The sequence below is a fragment of the Pagrus pagrus genome (genome assembly GCF_965226575.1).
Source record: "Pagrus pagrus genome assembly, chromosome: 6".
In the NCBI taxonomy this organism is placed as follows: Eukaryota; Metazoa; Chordata; class Actinopteri; order Spariformes; family Sparidae; genus Pagrus; species Pagrus pagrus.
This window is the reverse complement of record NC_140190.1, coordinates 11,955,568-11,980,156: the sequence shown is the minus strand read 5'-3', so window position 1 is coordinate 11,980,156 and position 24,589 is coordinate 11,955,568. Positions and strand designations below refer to the sequence as shown.

Sequence of the window (24,589 nt, the reverse complement as noted above, 5' to 3'; positions counted from 1 at the left end):
AGGATACTAGGGAGGGTCCGGGGACTATTTCTTGCCCTCATGATGGACACCGATGCTCCTCCGCGCTCCGCGATGTTCATCCTCCCCCAGCCATTGCTCAAGGTGAGGGGATGATGGGAGGAGTAGTGAAAGGAGAAATGAAGGAGGATTTGGAGCTGGATGTAGCGGAGATGAAGGGATGGAGTGATTGATGAAGGAGTGATGGAAGAGTGTAGTCGGCTTCAGGATCATGAGATGGTGACTGAGCACAGTCGCTGGCTGCCTTTAAGGTGGCTGTCTGACTTAATTAAGGTTTACAGGTTACGCTAGGCTACTGCTTATATTACAGTGCTCATTACAAGCCCATTAGGCCTGGGCAGAGAAAATATTGTTGTCAGAACAATGAGTGAGAGCATTTTGGAAAGTCCCTGCCAACTCCAAGCTCCAGCTCTTCTTTATTATACCTCTCTGTCTGTCCTCCCTCAATCTGTCCTCCTTCCCCCAGAACATTGCTGTGATTGTTGGAGTGTGTGAACAGATCGAGGATCTTTTTTTTTTTTTTTTTTTTCCAAAGGTGAGGGAGTGATTATATGAGTTAAAAGCTTCTCCGAGACCAGACTGATTACCCCCCTCACGGTCAATCTGCGCCACTGAGCCTCCTGCCTCCCCAACTGGCGATGATTCAGGTCATAATCACATTGTATCAGTGCTGATGATGTGTGTTTCAGCTTCCGACCCCTCCGAAAGGCTATCAGTTCCCCCGGAGCCCCACATGGCAGTAAATGAAGTAAGCAAGTAATCTACCCACAGTGATAGCATTTTCCAAAGAGTGCAAATGATGTGTGAGGGTGCAGGCGAGGCTGGTGCCAGGACTGGCTCGTTTTTCTGCTACCTTCACACTTTCTGGCCATGGAAAAGCCACATTGAGAGCAAGTTCACACTTTTTCATAACACTGGGGCAGTTTGGCTCCTCTGGGGCGAGGAGATGGAGAAAAGGGAGCAAAGTGGGTATGAAAGGCGGAGTGGGAAGAGAGGTTGTGGTTTAAACTAGTCTACAAGGGATTGCATTCATATTTGACGATTCTGCAGTACACGATTTACGCCCAATGTAGAAGTAGGACGTTTACTGAGCGCCTGCAGTTGACATCACATATTGCTGCCTGTTGCTACGGTCACAAGCACCATATTTTTTTGACATTTCTTTATGGTCCTGCTAGCATGTATAGCTAAATATCATTAGGTGCTAAGGTTGTTGGATTAAAATTTTGCTGGATTGCTGCCAATAAGCATAACATTTAGGTCTATGGATATTAGCAATGCCATCAAACAAATGAAAGGACCATTGTTTAAAGTCAGAGGCCCATGGAGCTCATGGTGCTTTCAATTTAATGATCATTTTATTAAATGAATGACTTTCACATTTCAAAGGTTACTGTCTTTGAGAAACAGCACTTTGTTAAGGGAATAGTGTTATGAGTTGGCAAATGAAGGCGACACAGTAAAGTTGCTGATCAATACAATAGGCTACATTTATTTCCCTTAAGGGGGCTGGAAAGTTAATGGACTAATTTAATAATGTATTCAAGGAAAGCAATGTAGCCGCCATTGTTGTTTATGAACGCGAGTGCATTGCACCCTTCAGTGTGGTGCTAGATGGCAACATCACAGCAGACGGAGGTTTAGTTGCTTTGCCAGCTAGCTAGTATAGTAACATAATAAAACAATGTCACTGGTCAAAAAGAGCCAGAAAAAGCTAAAACTGTAGTTTTGTCAGATATGTAAAGTAAAGTAAGACCCTACTTTGTTGGTAATATATGGCTGTTTGCTGAGGAGGATCTGTTCACTGAAATACGTCTGGTGAAGGCTTGTTGAAGCTGGTGAGTAACATTACTGACGTTAAACCAATAAATAAATTATTGTTGAGCAAGAAATGCTAAAAGTGACTTAAGCTAATTTATTAGAGGGCTGGTAATGACTGTGATGTTTATGGACATGGACTCTCAGCTGCATTGAAATTTATTTGCAAGCGATGTCTTGTGTTGACAAAAGTCTGGCATAATTTCCTGTTATTGACTTGTAGTATGCTAAATACAAAATTACACGTACCAAGAGTAGACACTATTCGTACGTAATGTGGATATGGGACACAGCCAGTGTGTTAATTTAATAAGTGTGCCTGATGTAAGTGCTTGGATGTGGTAAGAGATGTGTTTGTGTAGACATAGATGTTATCACCAGGACCTGTAACCTCAACAAAACAATTAGCAGCGTATCCTACTGAGCTGCTCCACCAGATACATACATTTTTGGAAATGGAGAGCGTGAGCCACAGTGAATGTAAATGGCTGCAGTCGCCACAGCTATACAGTATCTTCCACCACTCGCTCTCTCTCTCTCTCATTCTCTATCTATCTCTGTCGCCCACTCACTCTCTCTCTTCCATGTAAGACTCTTTAATTACATGCCAATTCAACACAGTGGAGATGGAGAGACTCGGCCCTATTTCCCAGTACACATGGCGCGCACACACTTAAAAATATAACATTAAGAAATAGGAGACGAGAGGAGCGGAGTTGGCACCGACGAAGCGAAAGAAGTCGGGAGAGGAGGAGAGAGAGAGGAGGGAAAGGCAGCAAAGAGGAGAGGAGAAATGTTTTTCTCTTTGGAGCTGAAATCAATGTGTGCGATAAGGCTGTTTTAGGTTTCTATCAGATGATGCAGAGGATCATCTCCTCACAACGGGAAGGCTTCCCCCATTGCTGTGTCAGCAGGCTCCGATTACAGTGGCTTTTTGTTGTGTTTCAAACAATTTCATCATGCTTCCCCCCCTCACACTTCTGCACTTGGTATGCAATGCAGCACTGGCAATTTGTACGTGTTTGGATTCCAATTATGAAGTTGTTAAAGCTCTTTCGCCTGTGGCCTGCAAATTCTTATTAAGCCATACATTAAAGAGCACAGAATCACATTTAAATGGAGTTCATGTTTCTCTTTTGTTTGCCGGTGTTATTAATTTATTCTCAATGCCCTATGCATTACACATTAACAAATAAATCGTCTTTGTGATTGTAATGCAAAATACTTGTTTCTTATTCAGAGATGGGGCCCCGCATTTGTCAAGTAAACCAACAACAACAAGCCCAGAGAGAGCGAACGAGAGGGAAAAACAAGCACCAAAATGGAGCCATTCCCTCCGATTAGCCTCAACCATTTGTGAAACAAACAAACAAACAAACCAAAAACAACAACGACATCTCTGCAGTCTTGGTATTTTTTTTTTTACAAGCTGACACAGAAGAGAAAAAGAGGATTCAGACAGCAGTGTGAGTGATTGAGTGATTTGCTCGGTGGCCATCGGAAATCATTAGGTTAGGGGGGCTGGGACAAGGGAGGCTATGGGGAGGGCTGCGCCGTGACACCAGTGCTACAGTCGGCCACCTCAAAGGTCACGACCCTGGACTGACTCCATCACTATCTGTCTTTCTCACACTGAAAAGCATGGCAGGGTGCCAAGTGACTGTGCCAAACAAAAGGAGGAGCGTTGAGAAATAGAGAAGAGTGAAGTGAATTTGATTTGGTTAAGAGTGATCAAATGCTCGCTGTATATACATGTGCACACATGCGCACATGCAGACACTTTAGGCTTAGAGTAGGTTACAAGTCAATCGATGAATCAATGACTGACATGGCATTTTAACCCCACCTTTTTGATGCAGTCCTGCAGAGGTTACAGTGGAGACATAGCCAAAGTGCAAGGGTCACTGAAACAGCAAAAAAAATAAAAAATACACATGCACAGGCAAACAAAAAATGGATGGCGGGTGTTTAGATGGGTGAAAGCGATCTCATATGCAAGAAGAAAAACAGATTGGAATATTGTCCGTGTAAAGACACTTAATACACCACCACCCACTGAATACATTTGCCTGTTGAAATGAGATCCAAAATGCAGTGGCTGCTAATAAACCGTCTTCAGAGTGGCAGAAATATGATGCATGGTAACCCATATGAACCTCATTAATAGAACACAAGCAAATCTATTTATTCAGACAGTCAGGGGGAAAATGATTGCCTCAATACTCCATCTGGTTTCTCGCCATCTCTCCTTCTCCGTGCTTTCTTTCTTCTCCTCTTTATGTATTCAGTGATTTTGACAGATGTTGTGTGTATGTGCGTGCTTAACATTCGTGCTTGGTGGGTGTTTGCGAGGGTGTGCGTGTGTGCACACATGGCAGCATACGTGGAGTTTCACCCTGGAGAGGTTTAACACTACCTCCCATCCTCCTTTCTTCTCCAACAGTATTTCCCTCCTTCCTCCATCGCTACACGGATCTCCTGCCTTCTCCTCTCCTCTCCTACCTCCCAATACTCTCCTGCCGTCCCGTTTCTTTTGTCTCCGCTGCTGTCACAACTATTCAGGGTGGGGGACGCTGGTCAGGCTGCTAGGAGCTTTTGACAGGACATGGCGCTAGGGATACGGGAGGCTGGACGGGCCTGGTGAATCATCCAAAGCATTCTCTGCTCATATTCTACTTTTTTGTTGTGGTCTTGTTTTTTTCTCCCCCTGCCACTGTAGAAAGCTGTCCACATGGAGACATTGCAAGGTTTCCTGTTGTCATTAACTTGCTCTATTTATTCTAAGACATTTTTACTAACCCATGAGACCCTCTTGACAGGTCTGGCTTCTTAATTTTATTAATAGCTCAGTATCTGGACCTGAGAAATCATTATACCAAAACAGGACAAGCATCTTAATTTCAAAATTCACCTATGACCTTATTTTCTTCATTTCTTTCAAACTGTGACCCTTTCAGGAATTTTTAAATCTGATGTTATGGTATGTTTAATTGTAATGAAGTATGTATGTCGTGTACCTCTGTTACAGGTTGTGCATTCCTCACCTACTGCGCCCGAGAGTCGGCCATCAAAGCCCAGAACGCCCTCCATGAACAGAAAACACTGCCAGGGGTAAGTCTCTCTCTCTCTCTCTCTCTCTCTCTCTCTCTCTCTCTCTGCCTGTCTGTCTCTTCCCTCCTCTTCCCAGTCTCTCTCTTTTCTCTCTATGGTGGTCGGCCGTGCCATCTGCACCCGGCTGCACACCAGCCGGCATTCTCCTTGTATAGTCCCAGAGATGAAAAACACTTTGGAAAGCAATTCAATCAATAGCTCAGCCTTTTGAAGGCCCGGTTTCAACTTTTCCATGTGTCTGTTCCCCGGGGGATATTGCCAGCATTGATCAGACCCACTCTGCCTCACACTTTTGAAGCGATAGCATAGGGTGACAGTTTTTGAGGGGGCGAAGCTCTGCATTTCTGCAAAGGTGCTACCAGCAGATAAAATGTCAAACATGGCTTCGATTAATGATATTGAAATGATTCATTTGATAAAGAGAAAAAACATTATCACGGTGTTTGTGTATTCATATGAATTATATATGCATTTGCGTGTGAGATGCTCATGCACAAATGTGATTTCCTGTATCTGTGTGGGATTCTGACAAGTGTTAAAAGATTGTCAGATAGAGACAGAAGGATGGAGGGGAGGGTACAAATGGCTCCCCACAGAGGCAGCGTGGCTTAACATGCTCAGATCAGACCAGACAGAAACATCAGTAAAGACCCACTCCCCCCCCCTCCCCACCCCCAGCATCCCCTCTGATAGAAGACAAAGCCTGAGAAACCCAGCCAAAAGGCACATGTTTCAGTTAAACATGCAAATACAACTACCACAGACTATGGACATTTTTTCCAGTGGCTTTCTGGAAAAACAAGTTGTTTCGTTTTATCCTGCAAATTAGCCAAGCAAGAGGCTGGAGGGCGTTATTCTCCTCCTTTTTCCTCTGCATTTGAATAATAAGATGGAAGACAGAGAACGGAGAAAAAAAAAGTTCTTTCACATAACGCCAGAGGATGTGCTCATGAGAGGTTATAACTGTGTTCAGCAATGTGTCAAAAAAGGACGATTCTCTGATTTCTTCGCTGTTTTTGTCATTTTCCCTCTCACGCCTCGTAGTCATTAATGACGTCCCCCCCCTTGCCATTTTGGCAGGACGTCTGTAAGGGTTGACCTACCATTGGGAACAGATAGTTGATGTGTCTGAATGTTTAAATGAGGGGCATGAGGGTACAGACGTAGACGCTAACAAGTCTGACTCTCTCGCCTCCTCCCTCCCTCCTTTTTCTTTGTTTGTTCTGAGAGAAGAGCATAACTCCAAACCATCTGGGCTCTGAAAGGTTTAACAATCATCTCAATGGAGTGCTATAAACATCATTACTATAAACAACATCACTTAATGTAAACAGAAAGAGCAACCAGAAATATAACATTTAATGACTGTACAGCCATGATGCATGGAGTATGTACAGATGAGCAAACGCAGCCTCGCGTGTTGTATTTCTTACAGTGCTGAAAGCTCTTCCTGTCGAGCGTGCACTGTATCACTCGTGAGAAATAAAGCCCTTTTCTTGTACCTTTCAGTCCTGCTTTGGACCTCCCGCTGACTTCCCCTCTACCCCTACCCGGTCCTGTCCACCCCACATCCTCCTGTCTCCCCTCTCTCCCGTTGCTCCTGTGCCGCCGCTCTTCCTGAGACAGAACGTGTCATAGAAATGTAACAGGCAGACATTGATGGGTGTCAGGCCTCACAGATGAGGCTGCTCTGCTGTTCCCTTCAACTTCACTCACACGCACAAACACTAGCGGTCCAAGGAAACACAGTGTATGCTGTAAAACTGCAGTCACACATAGCACATACAGGTGAAACACAAGCTACAGACGGTTACAGTAGCTTAGGACGACAGAAAAAAGGTTATCGACAGTAAAACAAAAAAGAAAATATCATACAGGACTTTGTGTAATTACCATGCTGCATTGCACTGTGTGTGTTCTGTATTTGTGCATTTGACTGCCTCCCGTTGCCTCCCTGTCCTCCTCTCTTGAGCCTCCCCGCTCCTAAATCTTTTGCGATATGACCCCTGTTGCTTCACTGCTTGATGGTAAGTAGATATGCCAGTTGTTTGTTTGCAAAATCCTGCTTGATATGCAGTTTGCCAGGGGCTATGGTGTAATTAATGTAAACTAGGAATCCTCCAGAGATGAGTTATGAGTGATTAACGCGTGCAAGTAACCCCTGCATTGCCGCTCTCTCGCAGGGGGCTATGACCGGTGTGGTTACTCGACCATATCTGTGAATTTTGCACGTTTGAATCTGTATTCATGTCGAACCACCGAAATCCTGCTGGACTTTACTTGTTGCAAATTAAGTAGAACCATGTATGAAAATTGTACCACCTAACAAGCTACCCTGAATCTCATGAAGGGTCCTTTGTGGACGCCGAGCACAAACAAGCCCACACACATACACACATGCTAGCAGCACACACATGGACACCAGCATGCAGATGGAGTGTTATAATTTTTGGGCAAGACTTCAGCTGGGTTAACACCTTGTGTCTGCTGTAATGTCCTTTACTAAAGCACCGAATCCTTTGTAAGAGACAGCATTTTAAAAACAAGCTATAACCCTTGAGATTTCAGTCCTGGTTGGCTACAGATCACCTCAGGTCACTGCTGAAAGTTGATTGATAAATTGCCGCAGCTTTAGTGACTACTTTTTTCGGATATGCAAAAGAAGACGAGCAACTCGTGTGTATGTTGTGACTGCACACCCAAATAAGCTAAGAACATAAGCTGAGATGATTCATGTTTTAGTATTGGAAAGAACGCAGTGAACTGTGCCATCCGGCGTGGTATTACTGAACTCCTGATCGAATGTTGTTTCTTTTGTCTTCCGCATCTCTTCTAGTTTGTGCATGGATCATCTTCTTTGATTCGCTTGTGTGCACGTGTGTGTTCAGTAAATCCTCTGCAGGCAGGTGTACTCCTCCAAAACGATGAAAACTACTTTATAGAGAGGTGATTACAGAATGCTAACACATTGGATTCATAGAGTTGAAATGATGGTTTCTCTACATTGTATCAAACATGTGGTTTGATAAAGTAAGCATAAGAACTTTAAGGATTGTTATTTTTGAAGTTATAATTATCAAAACACTTTAATCAAATGCTGTATGTCTGCAGACACTCAGATGGAGGCACTGTGTGCCACGCACACACACACAAACACACATAACCCGGTGTCCTCTTATTATGAGAAAGAAGTGCTTGTGTTCTTGGATGTTATTATCCATGTCCCCCCTGTTACACATTAGCTGCTGAAAGGAACAGTATGGCCTAATGCAAGTGTACTGGACTGGAATATAGATTCCTGCGGTGAAGTGTGATGGGAACCTTGGGGACACGAGTGCCTGACATAAGTTTGGCCACCGAATAGGAGAAGCTCTGACAGTTTACCAGGTGTGTGTTGCTTGGCTCTATTAGCTGTGTGTGTTTGTGCATGTGTGGTAAGCTGGCTTTGCATTGCAGCCAGCCCTATGTAGTTACAGATATCAGTGTATAAAGGTGGGAAGAAAAACATGTGCACATGGCAGCTTGCCGTGATCACACACCGCCCACGACAGTGAGGCTTGAATATATTATTTGTGTCCTGTTTCGTGCTTGTTTGCTGCTGATGGAGATGCACTCCTTTTCATATTACATAACCATACCAGTGCCTTTGTGTATGCGAATCTGCTTGCGTGTGTTAATTTTAAAAACGCAGGAATCAGTGTTTTTCTCTCACCGAATAAAATCAAAAGCATCCTCTTGTGACCTGGACGGCGATGACCCTTCGTGACGTAATTTCTTCTTAAAAAAGACGCAACAGAAACAGGCCGTCAGTTGAAGCCCGGTGGCTGCCTCTGTAGCTGTGTGTGCATCTGAGTGTCGCAGCTCTCCACACAAGTCCGCAAAGAGATTTACTCCACCCAGCTTCAGCATCATGACAAAATCCTGCATCCTTCACACTATCCCCTCTCCCCCAATCCCCTCAACCTCCCTCCCTCTCTCCTCAAACTCTCTGTGCTCTCTCACTGCCGCTCCTCAAATCCAGTAGATCCAAGAAATAATCTCAGCCACTGCAGCAGGTCCATTCGCTGTAGCGCAGAAAAAACATGCCACCCTGCCCTTTTTGTCATGCTAGCGCCGTGTACAACAGTGATTGTCTTGGAGAGGCAACTATGGAAATGTGTTTGCTGCATGCATCTACTCCTGGTATTAGTAGAGCTAGACCTGGGGGGAGTGTAAGAGGCTGGCAGTGATTCAGGAGGCAGGTTTATGGAAATAGCAGCCACATTAAAAACCCAATGAGAGCAGGGAGAAGATTATGCTCCGGCACACACATGTGGGCTCCTGCAATGTCAACACTCTAAGTAGATCCCCTCCCTCTCAATTGCCTCCGTCTCCCTCTGTCTCCATTTCTGCCTCTCTCGCTCTTGCGCCGTGCCCTTTGCTGCACAAGTACCTGCACCGTTCGTCTGCTGTGTGCGTGCACGTGGGTCCTTTCATGTTTTTGTGTGCATTGCATGATTTCATGTGTTTGTATGTGTTATTGTTTGAATGTGCCAGCGCTCAGCTTTGCCATAATAGGATGTGTGAGAAGCGAGGAGCAGAGGCAGGGCTGCGTTGCGGAGAGTGGCCGACCTTGTGCTCTGGAAATGAGGCTGCCGTGCGATGGAGCCGTTCCTCGACACGCTGCAAACTGCCTAGCCTTCCGTTGGGTTTTTGCACGCACACACACATGCACACAAACCCAACATATACGCCCATAGTTTTGCATGCATGCTATCCACCTGTTCATCAACTAGAGCAAAGCTGTGCCGGCTTAGCTGCCACAAAGGCTGAATAATTCAGTGCTACACTCTGTGAAGGTTGGCGGAGTATGAGTATGGTGTATTGTATGATTGTGTGTGTGTACTGTATGTGCCTGCGTTGAGTGGGCAGGGGTTGGGGCGTGAGTGGAGCGGACTGGTCAGCATGAAGGCAATCGGTGCTGGCAGGATTGGAGGCCTTGTAGTCAGGGAGTGGGGACTCATTAGAATTTAGCCTTTGGGTAACAGGAGTGTGTGTGCATGTGTGTGTGTGTGTGTGTCCGTGTGCGTGTGTGTGTGTTTTCAGAAAGAAGTTCATAGTGGAGGGGAAGTTGAAAAAGGCATGGTCAAGGTCTTTTCTTCTTTAAAACATCTTTTTCTGCTTTATGAATTATACAGAGATATGTGTTGTGAATTTATCATTTGAGTTTAAAGTAAATTACCATTACTGCACAGCCTTTACTTTGTTTTTTTTATTACGCATGGACTTCTCTGTAAGACCTCTGTGCCTCTGAAATCAGCAAACACATCCATAAGGACCCAGATGTCTGTTAAAACATTCGAACACCATACGTTTTGAGAGTTTGCTCCTACAGAAAGCCGCTGATCTCAGCGCTACAATAAGCTGAACGGCTGCAGCTGATCTCAGAGGCTACAGGGGTCTGCCACTGATGTCTGTTTTTTATAACCTTTGTTGATACATGAAGAAAAAAAGAGGGCTTTATAGATACTGGTATTCTAATGTTTTTTTGCCTGTGACCTGGCCTGTCTCTGAACTTATTAATAAAATCAAATCACACTGATAAGTAGCAGGAGCAGGTGGTGTTATAAAAAGTCTAGAGGACTGGGGTGTACGTGCGCATGTGAGTAAGCTTGTTTATTACTGTGATGCATACTTATTATAAGTTGCACGCTGGCACTCTGACACGGGGCAATATGACTACAGTGCCAGTAGCAGAATGTAAGCACAACAAAACTAGTTTTCTTTGAGTGTGTGTGTTTGTGTAAGTGTTTGTGTGTCTGCTGTAATGGCATATTGGTGTAATGTACGCACAGTAAAGAGCTGCTGTAGCAGAGTGCTCCTAAGGGAACTAAATCCCCACACCCTTACAACATGCACTTATGCTCTCTCTCTCTCTCTCTCACACACACACACACGTGAATATACACACCCCTGAAGCAGGGGGGCTAGAAATAGACTAAAACACACAGGGTAACTGTTGGAGCCATCACAGTGTTGCTTGTTTTCCACCTTCTGTCTCTCTCTGTCTCGCTGTTGCTCCTCTGGTACCCCTTTAACACACAGACACACACGCACACACGCCGACAGTCGCACACACACAGACACCTCTCCTTTGTTCGGCTCGTTTTTCTGTGTGGTAGATTAGCCACATATTTAGAGAAGCCTTCTTCTCCCCGGGGAATTGGCTTCCGAGGATATGTGGAAAAAAAAGAGCAGGATCTGCACTCTGCACCTGCCTTCGGAGAATAAACAACACCCACCGAAACACTGAAAATGTGTTTCATCATGAAATTTCATTTCATTTTCGACCGTATATAAATGCAGTGGTCTCCCACTGTAATGAATGTTGGTGTAGAACTGTAACAATCAAATATCTGTTGCATTCAAATAATTATTTGTGTGAAAATAATGCAAAACAGTGAATGAGATATATTGGTTGTGATGGAACAAAAATTATTTGCATCGTCATTCATTACAGACAAATATCACAGTATATAAACGCCATTGTCATCGTAAGTGGAACGAATCACCTACCCCCAAATCTCAAAAGTTCATGAACTTGCTTTGAGTCACAGATGACCGTGTTCTGACCCCGTCTCCGACATTACCGCTGATGACATTACAATGCTGCTCCCCCTCCCGCTGCTCATGTTACATCTCGCTAACCGGCTCTCGGGGCGAGACGTTGCTTGAAATACCAAAATAATCCACTGCACACCCTGCCCATTAAGCCACTTCACAGTGAGAAGTGTGCTATTTTTTAGAACGGCACAGGTTAGCGAAAAAGCTGAATTATTAATGTTTTTGATATTTTTAGTCTGTTTAACCTATTTCTGGTTGTGGCTGGAGACTGCTCGCCCGCCTGTCTGTGAGATTCAATCATGTGACACAGCTGTGATCTGGGTTATAGAGCTGGGTTTTTGTGTGTAGGGGGGGAAACTGTGTGTGTGTGGGTAGGTTTGTTTTTGACTTTGAATATCACTGCCCGTATACCAGACTAACATGTGCTGGTCTGGCTCATTTTGATGCTGTGCAGTACAGATCAGCACTGTGAAGCATCACCTGTACCAGTGGGGCTGAACCAGATGAGTCTGGTTTAATTCCAGGCCGGCGGGCATGGCTGCGCAGACCCGTGCAGGAGAGGCAAGGCCCAGATACTGACTGACAATCCATCTGTTGGGTCCCTGTACAGGCTTGTACAGGTGTGCCACTGCCCGCAGACACAAAGAGGAAGAGTGGGAGTGAGTGGAGGGGTTCGCACATGGATGATAAACTACGGCCCTGAATAGAGGTGTGTGCATGTGTTCGGTTGCGAGTGTGTCCTTGTGTGCATGTTGAACAAGGGAGGGGAGAGATTATCTTACATAAACTCGATATCCAAATAGATAAGGCCACAGTTTAGGAGGCACAGGCGATGGTGGAAAGTAATTAAGTACATTTAATCAAGTATTAGACAGTTAAGATACTTTTACATTTTTTTTTTTTTACTTTATACTTTTATATCTCAGAGGGAAATATTATCTTTTTAGATTTAGTTACTGGTTACTATAGAGATTCAAATTATTAATTCAAAATGTTATCAATAAATAGAATATTATATGCTATTATAGGTTAAACTATGAACACTTCAGTGTATCAATAATTAAAATCCAATGATATGATATATATATAACTCTGTAATGGACCATTCTGCAGAAGGAGTACCTTTACTTTTGTATATTTTGATGCAAAGTCTTACATAACATTTTGAATGCAGGACTTTGACTTGTTTCAGAGCAGTTCTACACTACAACCACTTTTACTTCAGTAAAAGATCTAAGCACTTCTTCCACCATTGGGCACAGGCAAGTTTAGCTGAGAACATGCCGGTTCACTCAATAATGAAGGACACACTTAAAACGCATCACCCAACGTGGCTAATCGGACCTGACATCTCACTGGCTGGACCTTGTGCCTGTGGGAAAGAGAGGGGGATGAGTGGAGAGTGTATGTGAGAGATTAGAGGGGGATGAAGTGACAGAATAGCTGAAATATTGAGAAAAGAGGAGAGGAGGAAGGGGACACAGGGTCATGTTGACAGCTTGGAGTCGTACCTTCGGAGTTAAAACAGACATTCCCCCCGTCCGTGTGTGTGCCGTCCATAGACACACAGCATGTGCTCTGTGTAGCTGTGCTCGATTGAAATGGCACACTTGTGTGGTGGAACCAGGGGGAGCTCATTTGTAAGGCAGATCTGCTTTGGTGTAGTGTCCACAGAGAGGGTAAGGGGGCTGCACAGCACGACAGCAAGCATTTGTCAGCAAAAATCAGAACTAATGAAATACAGTACACATGGCTGGAGGGCAAGGAGAGGGGTGTGAGTGACAGGAGGCACGAGTGGAAACAGCCCGTGGCAGCCCTCCTTCATGGCTTCCAACGCGTGAGCCAGCCTAACCGATTTGTTTTAAGCCCCGGCCCCCTTCTCATCACAGATAAGGGTAGCAGCATGAGGCACAGGGACAGTGTGTGTGTGCGAGGGTCCCTGGGGGTAATGACACGGAATACAAGTGTATGGGGAGTGCTAGTGATGGGCCTGCTCATGTGGAAGTTGGTATTTGCATTGCAGAGGAGGGCTGTCAGCAGAGCTCGCTCGGGGAGCCAGTGTCAGGGCGATTGCTGGCGGTGAAGGCTTCTGTTGTGTGCCCTGCAGAATACCAGGACACTGGATATAGCTGAGCTAGCACCAGCAAGATCAAGCACGTCGACACATTCAACATTTCTCCACGTCGGGATTCTGTGTGTGTTGAAGCAGCTCTTTGTTTTTCATTTTTTTATCAAACTTAGATTTTACCTGACACTTCATTTAAGTGGTTATGTTTTGTCCATTGCAGCAGCCTTAAAGCGTTTCATATAGAAAATAACAATAAGCCGGATGGCTGCAGAATAGCTGGGAATATGAATTATATAGTTTTGTGCCAACAGCTATAGTCTGTGGCCTCTAAACTATTTCAGTCCCAGCTGCAATAAGAGGCAGCTTTTAATAATTCAGAGTAAAACAGTATACTGGATGTCTTCCAGGCAGCAAGCTCACATTTAGGTGAAACACTAAATTCCCCTCTACCCCCTCACTCCCACCAAAGCCCCAGAACCATAGCGGGGCTGTATCCGATAACCGTGAAGGGCTTGTAGGGACACACACATCACTGGGTGGTGTTGTTGTTTGCAGAGTTTGCTGGCACTGTGCAGAGCTTTGCATTGATGTGTGTATATGTGCTTGTATGAGTGACTATGCGTGAGAGAAAGTGAGACTCCGTGTTTTTTCGCTCTTGTCAGCCCTTGGGCCCTCTGAGCCGTGGCACACAGACATACGTGTTGCACGTTTTGAAGGGTGCAGTTTAGAGTCACGCTGCTCTGCGGGGTGAGCAGGTGTGCATCCTTTAATGTGCTTTCTGCAAGTTCTTAGACGGGAGGTGTTCCCGTGAAGACATCTTAGAGGTAGAAAATGCGAAAAATGGAAAAGAGGGAGAAAAAGAGGAAGATATGTAGATGAGAGAGAGGAGAAGGAATAGGGATGGGTCAGAAAGGAGACGGTGAAACAGAATGAGAAGTAAGAGGAAATGTATTTGAATCACTGAGTTGTGAAGATTAAGAAATGAGATGGAAGGCGTGAGATAGAGTGTAATAGTGAGAGGGAAATGGAGAGTGGGAGGTACTGATGGAGGGCCTCGCTGACTGAGTTTGAACCTGTGCTGTATGAAACAGGGAAAAAAAAGCAGCACAGCTGTGGTCCTTCTTTTGTTGAATCCCATGATGTAGTCCAAAGGTGTCGCAGAGGAAATCAGGAGGTTGACAGTGTGCTGCTTGCTAGCTGAATATACGCTGCTTCTCATGATTTCACATTATAGAAAAATATTGACTGGTTGAAAGAAAGGAGAAAAGCAGGAGAATCAAAATGAACAGAAGACTTAAGAACCAAAGCAATTATGAATCTTTGAGCCCTGCACATCCCCTGGATAATCCGTGTTTTTCATATGGAATCTGAGTCCATTGTTTGCTCTGCTTTGTCAATATATTAATATATAATATTGATGGGGCCCATAAACCTCTTCCAGCAATTCTCTGGATGAAGCACTGACCCAAGGCAGTGCAGCTCATTTCTGTGCCTCTGTGTTTTTTCTTTATGTGCTAAATGTATGTGTATTTACTCACCAAATCACCGTGGTAACTTGGATGTCTCTCTTGTACTACTATATACCACAGTATAATAGGTACATATATACTTTATTCATAGCATTTTATTGCTGGCATAATTAATTATACTGCTCGTCTGTATACGGATAGACAATAGCTGTCTTAGCGCACAGTGAACAACACACACTGTGTTATGTAACAGAGTGCATGCTGCCTGCATCTTTTTTGAGTTTATTTGGTACGCAGATACCAAATGCACGTACAGTGCAGTGCTGGCAAGAAAAATCACACAATCAAGTTAAATCTAGCTTCAGATTTGATGGAATTAATGTTTCTTAACACAGTTTGTGTAAATGTGAGCTTTGAATAAAATGTTTTGTCAGCTGTCTCCCATAACAACACTGCCACAAAAGCATTGCCTATATTTCCCCTCAATTGTTGCAGTTTGAGTGACATATTCGAAAGGAGCTGTAGGAACATGACATGTTTTATTGACTGTATAGCTCTTCCACTGGCAAAAGCCTGTTTTGAGATGAGTGCATTTGTTAGGCAAATTTTCTGCCACACTTCTGTCAGTGTATCTCAATCAGCCGCATTGGCCGCTGACCAGGAGGAGTCTGTGATCGCGCTGATTGATTTGGATTCAGACGAAAACGTGCAGTTTTTAAAACTCGTTTCTGTTTCCTCTGCCTTTGCGGTGCAGCACAGATGGGTCGTACCTAAGCCCACAGCAGATTGATATCCACCCACTGATAATTATGAATCATGAGAGAGCTTTTCATGCCATTTCTTTTCGTTTCAGTTTTTTTTTTTAAAAAAGAGACAGAAATGGAACTGAGGAAAGTATGTTTGAAATATGAGGAAACGGTTGCTTCATTTTCTGATTTAGTTTGCTCTAATATGTGAGTGCGAGACTCACTTAAATTACAAGCTGAGAAATGCGCGTTTGAGCACAGCTGTTGCAGGTGATGAAGCTCAGCCTGAGTCTGTATATGTGTGTTGATGTTTAACCTAGAATTTTTAGTGCTATGCTCTTGAACTTGCCTTGACGTTACTTTTTTCGAGCTCCTTTTATTAAATAATGTAGTGAACCTCTTTGCTGTTGTTTTATGACACTCGCTTTATAAAATGTCTTTCTAAATCTGGCCGCACTATATTTAAATGGTTATTTGCGAATATGGCACATGAAAATGAGCGCGTGGAACATGCTCGCTGACGGACAAACATAAGGATGCACATGTGTCCGTGAGCGTGAGTCTGTGAGGTAGCATAAAGCTGTCTCGCATCATCATCATCATCGTCACACAACATCAGTAATGGGGCTCGGGCAAATGATTACCGTGGCAGCGTGGGCCGCCACACTGCTTAAATGAGTGTACATGCACAGAAACACACATGCATAATATACACTGAGGCGAAAGATGTGCGCAGGCACAATCCATTAGGCGCTGGGGCAGAGGACGAGACGGCACATTTATTTACAGAGTTTATTTTACCTGTTTTTCTCGATTCATTATTTATGAATCTATCAATCTGTATGACACGCAGCATAGAGTTTGGCCTGGCTGCTTTCCTGCCCATTTTCCATTTGCCCGCTTCTATGTGTCTGTCTGCCTGTCTGGCCTTACAAGGCCTCTTCTCCGTCTATCAAAATACGTCTGCTGTGTGCAAACTCTCTCCCCGTTTTTTCCCCACTTTCTCGTTTTTCCTCCCTCTCATCGTACATCTTTGTCATCGGACCAGTTCCCTTTATTCTTTGATCTTTTATTCAGTCTCTAAAACATTTTAAATTATGATGATGACTTGCAAATTTATCTCAGATTAATTTGATGGGTTCTGCTTGTACCCACTCGCCTCATGGGTGTGCTTTTACTGCAGTGTTATTAATATATTCCTGAAAGACTACTCTCCAGTGCCCCTCTTTCAAGATTGGGAAAGGGCAGAGGATGCTGTCCAACCCACTTCTTCATCTTCTCTCCCATCTCTCCTGGTTTAGCTACTTCTTTCTCCCCAATTTCTCCTTCCCGGTCTTTTCTCATCCTAACAGTCGACAGGCTTAAAGGTATTTCTGGAGCTTTGACCACTAGTGGATCTGTCAAGGTTTGACAAGCAGTCTTGGCATTGTTTGTATCACATGTTCTAGCATTAGTAGTATCGGGTTGACATGATACATACCTCTGCAGATGAGGAAGGTGCTAAGAGTTGGTAATATCTCATTAGCGTGGCAATAAAAGAGGGGAAGAGGAAAACGATAAAGGTTTCATATTGCAAATACGAAATACATTCGGTACGTTTGTGAAGCCTTAGGAACACACAGCATACTGGTGAAAAATGCTGTATATAAACACAACCATTATTAAAGCTCTGCAGGGAGCTGTTAACTAACTTTACACAGGATAAATGGGAAGTCATCAGTAGGGCAGTGAAAGTCTGTCATGTCCTCTGACACATCTAAAAGCACTTAGGCTGTGTCTGCTGAATGACCGGGATCTGATAATGTCAGATTTATTATAGTGTCCGCTCATAGTGAGAGCCCTGTGGGTATAGCCCGGCCAGCTGTAGTTATGCTGCCTGAGTATATTTCAGGTTGTAGCAAAGAAGACAAAACAAAAGCCTTTTCTTTTTCTTTCACTCTTTCTCTCACACACTTTCTCTCTCTCTTTCTTTCCCTCACACTTCTTTTCCTCTGTCATCACCGCTATCTTTCGCAGCTCAGCCCCCCCTTATTGAAGATGCTTGATAGTGGTCTGGCTACAGCTTAAAGAAATAGGACATGCAGTAATAAAGGCAGAAGAGATGGCAAGTTATCTAAGGATCAGCATGGAGCGCAGCAAAAAAGAAAATAAGAAATTACAAATAACAAAAAAAGCGTCGGCCAACCTCAGCCCTGGCCTATCAAAACGCAGGATCACTGAGCTGTAAATCCAGGCTTATTTTTCTTTTTTGCTGCAAACCAAATAGGCAGAAAGAGCTATTCCCTCTTGAAATAAACGAGAACAATGACATATTGCCTGGGTTCTGCGTGAATGGAGCTATGACGCTGTGTTTGATAGCTTGATGTGGCTCTGTCGGTCGGATGCAGTCACATCGTGCCACGTCAGATATGGCTCTATACTGTAGGTGTAGCATAAGACGCGGCTTGAAATGTGTGAAAAAGACGGCTGTTACAAAGCTAGAGTCCAAAAAGCACATGGTAGCTGAGCGACTTCTGCAGGACAGCACACTTAGCATGCCTATTTTTTTTTATTTTATGTAATTTTTTCAGAGTGGCGTCACACAGAGCTTGTAAAACAAATCCTTTTTAATAGGAAGCCTCTAGGGCTGCAGGGAAACGTGGTCGATACACATTGACACAGAGGGCTTTGAAGATGGCCTATCTCTCTGCCTCCATCCAAATGAAAAGGCGAGAGAGCGTCCCGCAGGGACAGGGCCAGGCTAAGTTTCTCTAAACACTATCTACATAACACCTAAGATGTCCCCGTGTTTGATGTGACAGTGTCCAGATTAACTCACATTAGGGAGAACAACAAAGCCCTGGGTGCTGCATCCTCTCTAATTGCCCGGGAGACAGGAAGAGACGGACTCAGAAACAAGGACGTTCAAAAACACCAATTCAAACATCTAAATAGAAAATACATTCATACACATGTTGTCAAGGCATTTCTGCAGTCACAGATGTGAAGTCCCTGAATATCTATTTTTTTTGACTCTATAAATGATTTCTTCTTGTATAAAACCAGATCGTATAGTGTGGGAGCAGTCCTACTAACAAAAGCTCCTTCTGAATGATGTACACGGTAATCATTACCAAAGGCATAAACTGTTCCTGAGATTTGAAACAACACAAACATTTGAATATCCTCCCCCTCTGGTGATTTCAAATTGTGCATTTTTCCACAGTCGGAAGACATTATTCACCAGTCACCATTTGGAGCTATCACACTGTTGTGAAACAAATTATGTGCTACCTGTGTGTCTGACATTCTAAGTGTCAGTGTTTGGTTTGACTAATGGATTTCTTCTGACAGAGAGGTGGATGGGATTTCTTAGTGTCACCATGTGAATTGCAAACACAATGAACAAAATGGTTTTTAAGTGGGTGTTATTATGGCGCTAGCATCCTCAGTGATGGGTAGACGGAGGTTAATGGAAGGTTTTGTGTATGTCTGCATGTTGTGGCGTTGTCCTGCTCTGACATATTGGGGACGGAGATCATTCAGATGATCTTCAGAAATGCTCTGACTGAGAATAAGCATTTAAATTAAAGCTTGTTCTTGAACTGAAGTGATGACATTAATGGTTATATAATGCAGACTTTATGTGGCTTAGGGTTTTTACATTGAATTAGCAGTACTTGCTGTGAGTCATACAGCGGTGCCAAGTGGGAAAGGGCAATAAGTCAATAGCACCGTTCATTGATATTAAATGGAATTTAATGTCCGTTTGTTTGTTTTCCGGTTGGTCGGTTGGTTTGTCAGCAGGACTGCACAAAAACTACGAAATGGATTTCCGTGAAACTAGGATTGGAGGATGGGTCTTGGCCTAGAATAGATCCCATTCATTTTTAGTGTGGATTTGGATAAAGGGACAGATCCAGGAACATTTTAATTCATTTCTAAGGGAATAATTTATGGATTTGGATGAAAAAAAATCTCAACGGGTTAGTACAAGAGGGGACTGTTGGATCTTGGCAGAGGTATGCGCTCTACCGAGCGCCTTTTGGTTGGTTTAGTTGGTTTAATGATCATGTTCGGTTGTCAAAAATAAATAATTTCAAGCAACCAGCAATTAAAAACTGACAGGAAGTTTTTGTTTCAGCCATATTACGGAGCTCTGCTAGTAACTAGGTACATGCGTCATTTGGAGGTTTCTGCACCAGTTTGACATTAACTCAGCTAAAGATAGACGTCTCATAGGTTGAAGCTGACTGGCACTCCAGAATTAAAGTAAACAATTCCTTCTAATGTGTACTTGTATTATGCATCAGTGTGTAGCTGAGCAAATGAAAATGTACACAAAGACTCCCCTTTAGGCCTGTCAGGATACCTACCTTTGTTGGATGATATTTTGCGCCAGAAATAATTGCAATAAAACATATAACTGTCATTTAAAGACAATATTATGCCATTGAATAATTAAATTAATCTTAAATGAATAGTCTCTCATAACCTGATGCGGCAGATGGTTTGTTTCACAAGATCGATTCACAAATCCATCATGAAACCCGCTATGATTTTGACAGAGTTGTGTGTCCTGTGTCTCCCTGAGCTTTAAACCTTAAGGCCCTCTGATTGAGCACCACTTGGTCAGAGTGAATCAAATTAACATCACTGCCTCACATGAAATGTCTTCGTTTGACTGTTGATCACAGCGGTTGAGGTTATTTGGGATTGCCACGGGTTACAGGATGAAGGCAGTTTTGCTCTCCCGTTGAGAAACTGTGGAAATGGCATCTCCCCTTGAGCCACAATGAGCTCTAATGCATCGCCTCTTCCCTTTGATGTCGACTATAAATATGAATGGACTGGGGGCTGTGTTTTATAATTGTATAGAAATCTTTTTTTGGAGATGTTTGTGAATGTTTATGGATCACTGACAGCAGGGGAACAGCGAGCACCGAGAGATTTAAGTACAGGGAGTCATTGTGCTTACTTTAACGTAGCAATTAGACAATTAATGAAACCATTCATCTCGCATTCCTCATTGTTCCCTTTAAAATATTTTGAGCTAAATGTATCCTACTAAACTAGGCTACGTGTTGTGGGAGTGTGAGTATTTTTCAGATTAAGGAATAAATGTGAGGAGATACGGCTGTCTTAATATTGCAGAGCTGTGTGGAAGTAAAGCATCGCATCTTGAGCTTTCACCAGCCCACACGCTCCCACGTCAAGCCCATATATTTAGCAGGGGGAAAAGCTTTTTTCTTCTCCGTGCGCTGTGGTGCGAGAGGTGCACGGGGGTTCTGAAATGTTTGTCTTTGTTCTCCTGGCAGAGTTTTCTGTGTGTGGGCGTTCACAGTTTCTAGGAGCACCTCGGGAATGCATTTCAACAGATGGAGGTTTTAACTGGAGTGTCGGCTTCCAAAATCAGGGCTATATGCTTTTGTAGCCGGCTATTTTAATTTGTTTGTTTGCCTGTTTGTTTGTTTGCTTATGTGTTGTTTTTCCAGCGAGATAATCACAGGGCGTGCAGGCGAAAAGTGGAGTTGCAATTATGTTGTCATGTAGCTATAGGTTTTAAGCTGCTAATCAAATATCTGTGACGTTTGACACGATTTTATACGGTCGCTGTTGTGTTAACGTCACACCCGATTAGAGATGGTACTTTTTTAATAGCTTCTTCATCTTACTTACCACAGTGTAACAGATTCACTGTAGAGGACAGCACAGTGCTGATCTCTGCTTGCTGTAGTGCTGTCCATGGTGCTGAAACAGCCAGTGGCACAGGCAGCGTTTCTTCTTGTTTTAAACCTGTCTGTTCCTCTTTATTATGAATTCGAAGTGTGTCCAATTATATGAAGTTTAGTAGTAGTAGTAGTAGTAGAGGGAGAGACAATGCATAGTAGCAGTGGAGTGGTCAACAATTTAACACGCGTGACCTGAATGAAATGTGAGTGATGTGAGCCGCGCACTGTTTGCTGTGAAATATGCACATTAAAGGAAAAAAAAACAATTTTTTTTTGCAAGGCAAAACAATTCTTACCACCTCAGGGCGAAACGGCAGCATGTTATGACACCCATCTAGTAGACTGCTCTCCGTCTTTTGTCTCGAACACATTTCTTATTCGATTTGACAGCCTCAGAAAAGAGTAATTGCTTTTCTGACCTGTAATTTTAGCTCAGCCTTTGTATAAACCAAAATGCATACCTTTGATTTATGTCTTTTGTCATGCTGCCGAGCTGCTTTGAATTACCTGAACCCATGTAGGCCTGGCTGTAACGGTATTTTTCAGCTCTCTCTAAGCTGTTGACAAGTTAAACATTTGTGTTTTGCTTGGCTAATTAACGAGTGCTATGAAGATAATACATTATTCTCCCTCTGAGTACTCTCAATCAGAGGGGATATGCTGTTTAATGTGTCTACTTTAATGCTGTCTTTATGTTTAGGACGGGAACATTTCAAAGGCCTGCCTAAATTCTTGTCTTCTGTTCATTATCCCTCTACTCTTTTTTTTCTCTCTCTTAACTCTTTCTATCTCTCACTCTGTGTCCTCCTCTCTCCCAGCCTCTTTTCTACATATTTCCATCTCTGTGTCTCAAAGCCATTTTTCTCCTCGCTCAGCGGTGGTGGCTCTTCTTTTGGGACTGTGGGTGCTAGAGCGCCGCAGGCTTCCCTGGAGCCAGACCGTAGCCTACAAACACTCTGTCTAAGACCAGACAGGACTCCTTTATATTAGCCCTGCTTAAATATAGTATAGTGATCCAATATCTGGATTCTATATCAATGGACAGCAGACAAAGGATCTGTTCTCCAATATTTGCAAAGGTAGCCGTCTGTAGTGTACCACTTTGTATTATTGTTATTTTTAAAACCAGTGGAACTAAAGTAAAATCCCTCCTAATGCGGTGCCTAATCTCGAATGTACAGCACATAGTGTATAAAATGTGTAGCACTGACAGTTTAGAAACCAAACAAATAGGTCACTGTTATAGTAATGTGCTATAAATAGTTGTGTGTGGGTGTGCTTGCAGGCTAGTGTGTTGTTGTGTGTGTGTGTCAGGGATGTTCTGTCTAATTTTAGGCACTCGGGAGAGGAGAGCAGCGAGGAGATCAGGAGAGTGAAGGTGGAGTGAGCCCCAGCTCCACAAGCTAATGGTTTAGTGTTTTTAATAACTTGCTTGGGAGGTATCTCCCGCCGTAATATATCTCCTCAGCAGCAGATAGCCCTTTCCATACATTACCAGGACGCGAGAGCATTATAAACAGCTGAATACAGCGCTGGCTTTCCAATAAACTGTTATTATTAAAACGTCTATGTCTAATAAATAAAATGGGATTTAATCTGCCCCACCTTCCTGTTTAGAGCTTATTCCAAGCTGGAATGAAGGCACAGAATCATCAGGGGTAAAGCAGTTCCTGACAAGAATGAATACAGACAGGAAGGGTAATTTATTAATGCACTTTTCCTAACCTATTCTCCATCAGACTTGCTTGCTCTCTGTGCATAATTTTAAAGAGAGGCTCATTAAAATCTAGATCTGCATAAAGAGAGCAGATAGAAAAGAAAAAAAAAAATAGATCAAAATGCATTCGCTGGATTATGGATGTGAAATAACCGTTTTGGTGTCCAATTAAGCTTATGCTTTATAATTAGCCAAAAGGGTTCCAATGCTGTAATTTCAAACCAGCTTTTTTCGGTTCTCATTCGCCCCCTGAACCCTTTTTTTTTACTCCGTCCACCACATTGCATGAGAAATTAAATCCCTGTGTGCCCACTCATTCACGTGGAAAGCCCCTTATTCTAGTACATTTTGTTTTAATGCAGAGAGACAGCTCTGTCCTTTATAGTCATGCCCTGTTCCTGACAAATAGACCCCGAGCTCTGCACAGCCAGTTGCTACGTGCACAAGCTTAGTCAAAAAAAAAAAATATCACTACCTTTAGTGAGCTCAGATGCTTTAAATTCTTTGTACTCACCACTAAAAATGGACTCTGAATAGATATGGATTCTGACTGAGAGGGGGAATGCATAACGCTGACACTGGTAATATACTGTATGATGATGCAATGCACAGTAACACAAAATCTTAGGATTCAATTGATTTCATTACTTATCTTATTAATATTCTGCATTGTCAGCATCACACACCGCTTTACTTGAGCGTTCTGATACTTGCTAAGCATTACTCTAAGCTTTATCATCTTATACAGTGTCAGTGCTCATTCATGGCTCCACGCTGTCACATTTCAACAGTGGCTCCTGCTCATGTAAAGTATAGCTGGCTGCTCCCTCGCTGTAGAAAGCCATCCCTCTCGTGACCTAGCAGAGACAAACAGCACACGGGGTGGTCATTTTTTACTCTCCTTTGATATACCTGCTCAGTTTCCTTGAGAAGAAAGAGCAGATTGTTTGTTTTGCTGAGGCCTCTTTCATTTCGCACGGGAGAAAGGGACCATTAATATTGTCTTGCCATACATCTTACACACTGATAATGCAGGCATTGCTTGAAGATGAAAAGAAATAGTGCATTACTGTCACCCTGGCAGATGACACATGAAGCTTTCACTGGGCGCCCGCTTTGAATAGCCTTGATGCTACAGGGGCAGCAGAGGCGAGGAAACAAAAAAAGAAAAATAGAGGACGAAATCTGGGAAGAAGGAGGCGATGTGGTAAGAGAGGAGATATTAGGTCTGATTAGGAAGGAAAAAGACATTCGGGAACAAAAAAGGACAACAAAAAGGAAACAAAATAGCACAAAATAAAGAAAGCCGCAATGTAGAAAGGAAAGGA

The 24,589-nt window shown here is 43.4% G+C and overlaps 1 protein-coding gene across 14 annotated transcripts in view; it reads left to right on the top strand.

Annotated features, from left to right (window-relative positions):
* Positions 1–24,589, top strand: part of celf5a (cugbp, Elav-like family member 5a) — a 192,124-nt gene that overhangs the window by 10,824 nt on the left and 156,711 nt on the right. For all 14 annotated transcript variants that reach the window (XM_084354973.1, XM_084354975.1, XM_084354977.1 and 11 more), the window contains exon 2: positions 4,865–4,947. In XM_084354973.1, the coding sequence (XP_084211099.1) occupies positions 4,865–4,947 (83 nt within the window). The remainder of the gene's footprint in view (positions 1–4,864; positions 4,948–24,589) is intronic.